The 10,557-nt window shown below is 50.8% G+C and overlaps 2 protein-coding genes across 4 annotated transcripts; both read right to left on the bottom strand.

Moving 5' to 3' along the window:
• Positions 1 to 699: 699 nt before the first annotated feature.
• LOC148395919 (janus kinase and microtubule-interacting protein 3-like) lies at positions 700 to 2,313 on the bottom strand. 3 transcript variants are annotated; one of them, XM_088379302.1, is made up of 8 exons: positions 2,219 to 2,313; positions 1,947 to 2,009; positions 1,762 to 1,860; positions 1,582 to 1,680; positions 1,261 to 1,500; positions 1,131 to 1,199; positions 977 to 1,054; positions 700 to 920 (listed from the first exon to the last, which is right to left on the bottom strand). In XM_088379302.1, exons 1-5 carry the CDS (start codon positions 2,285 to 2,287, stop codon positions 1,387 to 1,389), a joined length of 444 nt encoding a protein of 147 aa, XP_088235428.1. In that variant the 5' UTR covers positions 2,288 to 2,313; the 3' UTR covers positions 700 to 920; positions 977 to 1,054; positions 1,131 to 1,199; positions 1,261 to 1,386. The 3 variants fall into 3 exon arrangements, with proteins under 3 accessions (XP_088235428.1, XP_088235427.1, XP_088235429.1); XM_088379301.1 differs by having other exon boundaries at positions 1,261 to 1,680; XM_088379303.1 differs by lacking the exons at positions 700 to 920; positions 977 to 1,054; positions 1,131 to 1,199 and having other exon boundaries at positions 1,441 to 1,486.
• A 61-nt stretch (positions 2,314 to 2,374) lies between these two features.
• Positions 2,375 to 7,377, bottom strand: LOC148395918 (janus kinase and microtubule-interacting protein 3-like). The gene is made up of 7 exons (XM_088378391.1): positions 7,370 to 7,377; positions 4,364 to 4,487; positions 3,977 to 4,132; positions 3,780 to 3,916; positions 3,080 to 3,115; positions 2,924 to 2,995; positions 2,375 to 2,787 (listed from the first exon to the last, which is right to left on the bottom strand). The coding sequence occupies exons 1-6, from the start codon at positions 7,375 to 7,377 to the stop codon at positions 2,953 to 2,955; spliced, it is 504 nt and encodes a 167-aa protein (XP_088234517.1). The 3' UTR covers positions 2,375 to 2,787; positions 2,924 to 2,952.
• Between the last annotated feature and the right edge of the window lie 3,180 nt (positions 7,378 to 10,557).

Genomic DNA, 10,557 nt, shown 5'->3' with positions numbered 1-10,557 from the left:
CTTAAAAAATGGCTCTTCTACATTTTAAATCGAAGGAATGCAATCTCTCAAGTTTGGACATTTTTAATGCACCTTTGACGCAACTCTCCATAGAAGATTCCTATGTCGAATTTCAACCTTTGTCCGCAATTGTGGACCAGGGCACTTTACTACATCTCCGTTTAAAGGTGACGCGTAGTGATGGGACAAACATTCCACCGCAAGAACAAGTTGGCATCGTGAATTTCCCTATAAACACATTTTTTAGTCAATTAGATGTTTCGCTGGGCGGGCGGCTAATCTCACAATTTAGCGCCACACACGCCTACCGGTCCATCATCGAGGTACTGTTAAACTTTTCAAACGATTCTTTGGAGTCACAATTCACAGCAGGAATGTTCGCAAAAGACACTAGGGGGCGCAAGGACTCCATCGCGGTCGAGGGAGCTGAAATTAATCTCGGGTTTTTGCGTCGCGCGCAGCAGATTGCAGGTTCACGTGCATTTCACCTAACGGGACCGCTTCATGGAGATGTTTTCTTTTCTGAACGTCATCTATTGAATAATGTGGATCTGCGCCTGACGTTAACTACAGCTTCTGATGATTTCTGTCTCATGAGCGCTCCAGACAGCGACTCGTGTCTCAAAAAATCCCTATAGGATGCATATAGCGTGCAAGTAAGTGCCAGGCTGGCTTTGGGCCCTTACCTGTTGTGCTCTGTGCAGCAGATCGATTCTCTCTTGGAGGATGCTTGCGTCGCGCTCCCTCAACTCGCACATCAGGGCTCGCTTCCATTGGTCCACGGCACTCCTAAACTCTTCTCTCTGATCCACCGTAAGCACGTCATTCACGCCAGCGTGGCTGGCTTTTTCGCCGTCCGTGGCGGGGCAGTCCCGCTGCGGTAGCGCCTCGTACAACATGGCCTCCAGCTCCAGGATCCTCTGGGCCGCAATCCTCGTCCTTCAGTGGTCTGGCGGGAGATTTGAGGGCGGCTTACCTTATGAGCCTGGTCCATGGAACGCTTCCTGAAGTCCAACTCTTCATCCAGGTAGCCCTTCTGCTTGCAGAACATATCCTAGCACAGCTCAAGGTCAGAATTGTTGGGGCACATTGCCGGAGTTCCCCTTGGCTGATGTCTCGTGTCTGTCTACCTTCTCACTTTCAATGTCCAACATCTTCTGTTGAAGTGCTGACTTGGTCACTTTGATGGATTGTAACCACTGAGGAAAGGCTGCTGTCACATAAGCAGAATGCGAGAGCGTGCGTGGACGTGCGCGTTACCTTCTCGGCTAGGGTGAGAAGGGTCCTGGCGTGAATCACGACCACCTGCTCCTCGTTGGTGAGATTCCGCAAGAGCCCAAAGGCACAGCGTCAACAAGCTTCTTTCAGCGAAAAGCCTTCCAAAAGTCACATTTGAGCCGCCGAGTCTCGTGGAGTGCGAACATAAGGAGTTCGACATACACTTACGGCGTTATCGCCCAGGATGTCCAGCTTCTTCATCAGATCACTGATGACAATGTCCTGGGGAAAGGCGCAAGGAGCAATGTAAGGTGCTCTGGGATCTCGGGTTAAGGTTAGGGTTGCGAGGGACGCCTTACGTACGCTCACGCCCTCGGCCTCGCAGTAGATCTGCAAAGGGCTGAGGCAGTCTGGGAAACAGACTTGCAGAAACTTCAAGACGGGGGAGCGCCACTCCCTCTCCTGAAAGGCAGAGGCATGCATCCGTCCGTCCGTCCGTCTGTCACATCTCTGGCCTCAACACGCTTGTGCGAGTCTTCCCACCTCCAGCTCCAGGATGCGGAACTCAAGCAGTTCGTTTTGGTCTCGGATATCCTGGATGTGCTCTTTCAGACGCGCTTCTTCCGCCTCCATCCGCCTGACCTGAAAAGACAGTCAGACCTCATCTGCGGGGCTTCCCGACGGGTGTGACGCCAAGCGACTCCGCCCAGCGCCTTTCTTTCCGTCACCTTTTCGGCCAACTGCTGATTGCTCTGACGTAGCAGCTGCTTCTCCTCCACCCACTTGACATTCTAGAAGAGACAAACGAATGGACAGCTTTGGAATGTTGTGTCATTTTCATTCACAAATTCTTTGGTTGAGTGGAAAATGACATTTGCTTTTCTCCGCATTTTCCCAGCCACGTTCGGGGGGGGGTTGGTCCAGTAATGCCAGACGAATGAGTGACTGAAGAATGTAGCTATTTTGTCTGAGAAAAAGGTGTGCTCATTGATGAGCTTACCTGTCTTTGTTGCTTCAGCGCTGACTCCAGATCTGCTACTCTGCTTTGATAGTGACCCATTTCTACCATCAGCTTTTCTCTGGTCTGAAAGGAGGAGGAGGAGGAGGAGGAGCCTCCCTCCTCCTCCTTTCAGACCAGAGAACACCCAAAGCTGGGTGAGAACGTGGAGGCTGGGACCCGGCCGGGGGTTGCGGGAAGAGGCGCCACCTTGATCTCCTTCCCGGCGTCGTAGTCCCCTCCGCTGGTCATGGCTAGCAGAGCGTAGGCTCGTTGCAGCGCTTGATATTCTTGCGTCAGCTGGCGGTAGCGAAGCTCTGCCTCCTCATGCACACACCCCTGCAACACAGCACTAGTACCAGAATCAGTCAGACCGGCGACAAAGCACCCGTGACACAAAGACGAGTCCGATTCCAGGCTGAAGAGGAATGTTTGGCGCCAATATGCTCGCAGAAATGGCGGGCTATCTCTTCGGGTTCCGTGTCGGGGGTTCTGTCGGTGTGAAAAGACAAAGACGATCCGTCCGAGTCCACCAACACGTCTTCGTCGTAGCCGTAAAATGTTTCTATGACCTGCGGGCGCGGAAGCAAACATCTCTCTGAACAAACTGAAGTGACACCTCACGATGAATCGACGAGAGGAACGATAGCGAGAAAAAGGCCATTTCATCTTGCGTAACACCAAGCAGCCGCAAACAAACAGACTCACCTTGCAGGACCTCACTCTCCGTTTCCTCCTCAGAGATTCTTGACGTCGGTATCATAGCAGCAAATCTCTCTCCTGTCGACACAAATAATCCGCCTTTGAGATTCTTTGGATGCAAAGGGAACGAACGGCTCCGGCGCAGAAACAAACGCGACTCACAATGACATTTCTGACATGAGCTCCTGTCTCCAGAGCCTGAAAAACACGTCACCGGCGATGATTGGAGGGACAGTCGTCTTTTCCAAAAGTGATAACTACAGAGTGTGTCAGGGTTTTCCAGATTATATTTATCGTATGATTATGTTGCTTTGACTTTGACTGCAACCTGTACTAAATAATATTATTTATCCCTTATTTATCCCTATCGCTTATCCCTTCCTACACAAAGTCGTAAAACACCCCTTGCTATGTTTTGACTAGAGGTCAAGGGCTTTCTCTATTCAATCCACTCTTACCCCCACCCTGTTTCTCTTAATGAAAATGCTCGTGCAGGAGCCGAGAGTCAGACTTCATTCGTACAACGGATGGACTCTCCACCTGCAGGTGTCCAAAAGAACTTACTTGTCTCCCGTGTGGTTCTTGCAAAATAAGTTGGAGCGAGCGCAACTCTAACAGGGTACATTTTGCCACTAGCTGCCTACGGACAATGACGTTGCGCTCGTGGCTCATGGTTGACGGGATGAGCAGCCGGGCGAGTCCGTCGTTTTCAGCGCACAGCGAGTGGCAAAGGCGCTGACAAAATGGGAGCTTTGAGCTGCTGAAAACGGCAAAACAAGTCTAAAGCGTGTTCAAACGCGTGCGCACAATGCTCTTGCTTGAAAGGTCCTGGCGACAGCGAGCGAGCGCGGCGCTGCCGTACGTGCACCGAGTCGCCTGCCTGAAGACCTTGGACAAGTCGTCGATGATGTGCCGCTGCTCCACAACTTGAAGGAAGTCCATTTCACCGTCCTGTTGGCCGCAACCGCGGTCCAGGTCATTGAGCGAACTAGGCCTTCTCTGTGGAACACAAATGCAGTGGACTCTGTTGGCACGCCGCCGTTGTCCGCATCGACTTACCAAGCTTGCCATCTCCTCGTTCTCCTGGGTGACAAAGCGCACTTCGTTTTCGAGGCGACACAGCACCAGCGAGAGTTCTTCATTCTTCCTGCTCAGGCGTTTGTTTTTGTACAGGAGTGGCAGAAACTGGCTTTCTGTTTCTCTCAGTCGCTTTAGCTGCAAGCATGAAGTGCGGGATGTGAAAGACGCACAACACGCGGGCCAGAATGTATCCATTCCTTTTCCATCGGTTTGAACGGAATCGTGGCTTTGGCTCGCAATAAAAGACATCTACCAGGCAACCGACTCGCCGCGCCGCTCAACTAATAAGCAAGCGCAATGGGTGCCTCGCTGGATGGTGCGCATCAAACGTAGCGCAAACCTTCAAGCGTGCCGTCAATAAATTACCAGTTCGTTGCGCTCTTCAGAAAGCAGAGCATTTCGATCCTCCAGTTTCCTGATGACTGCGCTGAGCTCAGCGATTTTCAGATGAAACCTTCGCGTGTCCCGATCCTCCTGAGACTGAAAACACCTGGCAACACACACACACAACCATTCGTTCAAAGTTCAAAACTGTTATTGTGCTACCTTCCTCCAGCAACGAACTAAGTCATGCGTACTGCAAGTGTGTGATGAGGTGGCTTACGCTATGAAGAGGATTGCTAGTCGCGGCGTTGACCCCACTTCCAGGGTAGTTTAGGCCCGCCCTTTGGGAATCCCTCAGGGCAGCAATCTGCTGCTCGGCAGCCTGAGTCTGCAGCTGAAGGCGGTGGACGTGGCCGGCCCCAGGGCTTGATCCCAAACACTAACTGCTCTGTCTTTCAGCTTGATCTCATCCATCTGGATGTACAAACGGGGAGCGCTCAGGCAGGCGGGCAAACTCATTTGCCAGAATTGTTACAAAAACAAAGAGAGCAACCTGCCAATTTTTTTCTTGAATCGACTAGAACACCTTTGCTGTGACAAAAGCGAAGCGAGCAACCAGACGTTTTCTTCTTGTGAAATAGAATAGAATAGAATGCCTTAGGTGTCATTGCACTGCAGGTATACAACGAAATTGGGAACATGGCCACGCACCGCGCATCTGATCAGTCCTACCAGTCGGCGGATCTCCCTCTCGCAGTCTCTCTTTATTCGGCTCAACTCCTCCCGATGCTGGTGATGAGCCGATCGGAGCTCGGCCGCTCGGGACTGCCAGGCCTGCTGAGCCGCTGCCAGGGCTTCTTCCGTTCTCCTCTTTGCCCCACGTTGCTCCTGAAGCTCCTGGTGGAGGCGACACCGCTCGGTCTCCCGACACCGCCGCGTCTCCTCCACCTCTACCAGCAAAGCGCCCCCGCTCCTCACCTGAGCAGACATTGCGCCACACCGGGCCGATGAGACCGCAACGGAGCGCCGCGACGCTTACTGGGGACAAGCTACACAATACAGTAGCGGCCGGATCGGAGCCCGACGTGGCGTGCGGATAGTCAGACACGGATTGAGCGGATCACCTTGTCCATGGAGCCGTCCCTCAGGCTGAGGACCAAGGCATTCAGTGGCTGGATCTCTCCATCTTCGATTTTGATCACGCTCATCAGCTCCATTTCATGCTGCCGCAGTAATGTCTCCCTGGTAACGGCTAACTCTTTCTGCTTCTCCTCATGGAGTTTGCTTTTGAGTTCCGTCATGGCGGCAGTGGCACGGTGGTGCTCCGCCCGCAGTTCCTGACTTCTCTCTCTCTCCAGACTCTCTCCTGATCTGACATGACTTAGACTTAGACAAACTTTATTGTCATCTTGTCTGCACATGGTGCATACAAAACGAAATTTCGTTCCATACGGCTTACAACAAAGTAGTGATATTGCAGTTGAATAGAAGTAACATATCCTATGAAAAAAAAAAAAAAAAAAAAAAAAAAAAACTTTTCCTCACCCCCCGTGGGTGGTCTCTTTTTCCCTTCAACCTCGGGTCCTCTACCAGAGGCCTGGGAGCTTGAGGGTTCTACGCAGTATCTTTGCTGTTCCTAGTACTGCACTTTTCTGGACTGAGATGTCAGATGTTTTTCCTGGGATCTGTTTCAGCCACTCCTCCAGTTTGGGGGTTACTGCCCCTAGTGCTTCAATGACCACAGGTACCACTGAAGTCTTAACTCTCCAGGTCTTCTCCAGCTCTTCTCTGAGCCCTTGATATTTCTCAAGTTTCTCATGTTCCTTTTTCCTAATGTTACCATCATTTGGGATGGCTATGTCAACCACAACGGCTTTCCTCTACTCTTTGTCCACCACCACAATGTCCGGTTGGTTCGCCATTACCATTCTGTCTGTCTGGATCTGGAAGTCCCAGAGGATCTTGGCTTGGTCATTCTCTACCACCTTTGGAGGTGTTTCCCACTTGGATCTTGGGACTTCCAGTCCATACTCTGCACAGATGTTCCTGTACACTATTCCAGCTACTTGGTTATGGCGCTCCATGTATGCTTTACCTGCCAGCATCTTACACCCTGCAGTTATGTGCTGGATTGTCTCAGGACCTTCTTTGCACAATCTACACCTGGGGTCTTGTCTGGTGTGGTAGATTTGGGCCTCTATTGCTCTGGTGCTCAAGGCCTGTTCTTGTGCAGCCAGGATCAGTGCCTCTGTGCTGTCCTTCAGACCAGCTCTTTCTAGCCATTGGTAGGATTTCTGGATATCAGCTACTTCAGCTATGTTTCGGTGGTACATCCCATGTAAGGGCTTGTCCTCCCATGATGTATATATATATATACATATACTATATATATATATATATATATATATATATATATATATATATATATATATATATATATATATATATATATATATATATATATATATATATATTAAAAATATATATATATTAAAAATAAGTATAAAGTGCAGCAGTGATAATTATGCAATAGTGCAAGTAGGCAAAACAGTATTCAAGAGTGTGCAGAGGAATGCTAAACCATTAACTAAACTTCTATTTAAAGGGTTTATACAAGTTCGGTAAAGTTGGTAGTGCGAGATAGTGCAAGATAGAGGTCCGTAGTGTCATAAAGTACAGTTCTGTGAATGTGTGATGCGGAGTTCAGTTTAGAGCTCAACAGTTCTAGTGTTCAACAGTCTGATGACAGCAGGGAAAAAGCTGTTGCAGAACCTGGTGGACCTGCAGCGGATGCTGCGAAACCTCTTCCCAGAGGGCAGCAGGGAGAACAGTCCATGGTGGAGGTGTGATGGGTCATTGATTATGTTACGGGCACGGGACATGCAGCGCTGAGATGAAATGTCCTGAATGGAGGGAAGAGGAGCCCCTATGATCCTCTCTGCTGTCCTCACCACTCTCCTCACGTTCTTCCAATCGGAGGCAGTGCAGCCTCCACACCACACAGAGAGACAGCTTGTCAGAATGCTCTCTATGGTGCTCCTGTAGAACGTCCTCATGATGGGTGGGTGCAGGTGGACTCTCCTCATCCTCTGCAGGAAATACAAGCACTTCTGTGCCCTCTTGACCAGTGCCGTAGTGTTCACAGTCAAGGTGAGGTCTTCTGTGATGTGGACCCCCAGGAATTTGGTGCTGCTGACCACCTCCACAGCTGAGCTGTTGATGATCAGTGGAGCGTGGTGAGGCTAGTTTTTCCTGAAGTCAACGATGATCTCCTTCATCTTCTCCACATTCAGGATCAGGTTGTTGTCTCTGCACCAGCCCATCAGCTGCTCCACCTCCTCTCTGTAGTCCAGGTTGAAGTCCCAATGATTGTCGTTGTTGTCTCTGATGATTCCCACCACCGTTGTGTCGTCTGCGAACTTCACGATGTGATTCGTGGTGAACCTGGGGACGCAGTCGTGTGTCATCAGGGTGAACAGCAGGGGGCTCAGGACGCAGCCCTGAGGGGAGCCTGTGCTGAGGGTGATGACATCAGAGGTGTTCTGTCCGACCCGGACTGACTGAGGTCTGTTGGTGAGGAAGTCTAGCAGCCAGTTGCGAAGGGGGGTGTTGAAGCCCAGGTGTTCCAATTTTCCTACCAGATGCTGTGGGATGATGGTGTTAAACGCTGAGCTGAAGTCCAGGAACAGATCCGCACATGGGTGTTCTTCTCCTCCAGGCGAGCCAGGCTCAGGTGAAGAATGGAGGAGATGGCGTCCTGAGTGGAGCGGTTTTGCCCGTAGGCAAACTGGAACGGGTCGAATGTTGGGGGGGAGTCTGGAAACGATGTGATCTTTAAGCAGCCTTTCGAAGCACTTCATCATGATCGGAGTCAGTGCAACAGGCCGGTAATCATTAAATGAGGTGATTTGAGGTTTCTTCGGCACCGGAATGATGGAGGCAGTCTTAAAGCACGCTGGCACTGTGGCTTGGCCCAGCGAGGTGTTAAAAATGTCTGTGATGACCCCAGCCAGCTGACTTGCACATTCCCTGAACACACACCCAGGAATGTTGTCGGGGCCAGGGGCCTTACGGGGGTTGACTCTCCTCAGGGTCTTCAACACATCGGCGAAGTCAAGGCAGAGTACCTCCTCTTCCTGATGGGGGACAGTTTTAACTGCTGGAGTGCCGTTTAGTGCCTCGAACCTCCCAAAGAAGTTATTTAGATCATTTAGGAAGTCAGCATCAACTTCACCCACCGGGGGGAGGGTGAGTTGTAGTCTGTAATCGCCCGTATGCCTTGCCACATACTCCTGGTGTTTTTGGCGTCGTGGAAACGATCCTGAATTTTTCGACTGTGGTCTCGCTTCGCTACCCCGATGGCACGGTTCAAGTTGGCTCTCGCTGTCCTCAGTGTCTCCTTGTCACCAGACTTGAAGGCAGAGTTCCACGCTCGTAGCGTTTGACGTACCTCCTCAGTCATCCAGGGTCGTTGGTTGCCCCGGGTGATGATATTCTTACTGGTGCTGACGTCCTCGGTGCATTTGTTGATGTAGGCTGACACAGTCATGGCACACGCATGTCAAATCTACATCGGGAAAACTGGGAAGGGAGGCAGGGAGGCAGGCAGGGAGGCAGGCAGGCAGGGAGGCAGGCAGTGTCTGTCTGTTGAGGTTTTCACCTTGTTCTTCTCCTGCTGAAGTTCTAACTGGACGTCCATCAGTTTGGCTCTCAGCTCGTCATTGGCGGCTTGAAGGGCGTCCGTTCGCTCCGCCTTGCCCCGCCCTGCTCGTTTGGACATCTCTTACTCGAGTCTCGCCCGGTCGTCGGTCAGAGATCACAACATTTGTACCTAGAGAGCACAAACGCAGCGCTGTTTTCCACTGGCTTCGGACTCAACTTCAATCGGTACCGTAACTTACAACATCATAAACATAGATCGAGCATTCCTATATGTTTTCCAAGTTTCCCTCGTTAAACACACCTGTGCAGGAGCCTGATCATTGAATCGGGTGTGTTTAACAAGGAAAACTTGGAAAACATGGAGGAATGCGGCCCTCGAGGACTGGACTTGGACACCCCTGCTCTAGACGGTCCACTTGCAAGCAGAAAATAAAGATATTTCTGTTGATAATCGTCGTGTTTGTATCCGCTGTCTCGCTCAAGGCCATTGCACCCACAGATTTGAATTTTGGCGAGAGTTCAGCCTATTGACGTCATTTCCGCGGCACATGCCTGCGATGTAATACCCGCATATCTGAAACGGCAAAGTTAAGAGTAGAGTTAAATAAAGTTTTTAATCAACGGAATAATTTACAACCGTTGACCAGTCGAAGTAATCGTCGAAATTTGGCGTCTGTGGCTGGAAGCAGACGCCGAGTTTGACGTTCCTCCCAAACGCCACACTCCCTCGCTTTTCAGGGCTAAAATAAAACGTATTTTTCAAAACGAGTTGTAATTGACTTGTACGCTCTAGACGGTCAAGTTGCAAGCTAAAAACGAAAATATTTGTCTTGTTAGTCGTCATGTTACTGACCGCTGTGTCTTGTTTGCCAGCATTGACGCTTTCCTACTTCCTGTTGCAAGCCACGCCCAAGGATTATAATTTTGCCGTGAGTTCCGCCTATTGACGTCATGTCCGCGTCACATGACTGCGACGTAATATAATCTAAAACTGTTTGTGCGGTATTGTGTTGTTCTGTGCGGTATTGTGTTGTTCTGTGCGGTATTGTATTGTTCTGTGCGGTATTGTGTTGTTCTGTGCGGTGTCGTGTTGTTCTGTGCGGTGTCCTGTTGTTCAGTGCGGCGTCGTGTTGTTCAGTGCGGCGTCGTGTTGTTCAGTGCGGCGTCGTGTTGTGCAGTGCGGCATGGTGTTGTTCAGTGCGGCATGGTGTTGTTCAGTGCGGCATGGTGTTGTTCAGTGCGGCATGGTGTTGTTCAGTGCGGCATGGTATTGTTCAGTGCAGCACGGTGTTGTTCAGTGCGGCATGGTGTTGTTCAGTGCGGCATGGTGTTGTTCAGTGCGGCATGGTGTTGTTCGGTGCGGCATGGTGTTGTTCGGTGCGGGATGGTGTTGTTCAGTGCGGCGTGGTGTTGTTCAGTAAGGCATGGTGTTGTTCAGTAAGGCATGGTGTTGTTCAGTGCGGCATGGTGTTGTTCAGTAAGGCATGGTGTTGTTCAGTGCGGCATGGTGTTGTTCAGTGCGGCATGGTGTTGTTCAGTGCGGCATGGTGTTGTTCAGTGCGGCATGGTGTTGT

Source organism: Syngnathus floridae, chromosome 6 (genome assembly GCF_059516105.1).
Source record: "Syngnathus floridae isolate MCC-2025c chromosome 6, RoL_Sflo_1.0, whole genome shotgun sequence".
NCBI classification, from domain to species: Eukaryota; Metazoa; Chordata; class Actinopteri; order Syngnathiformes; family Syngnathidae; genus Syngnathus; species Syngnathus floridae.
This window is presented reverse-complemented; position numbering and strand designations above follow the sequence as displayed.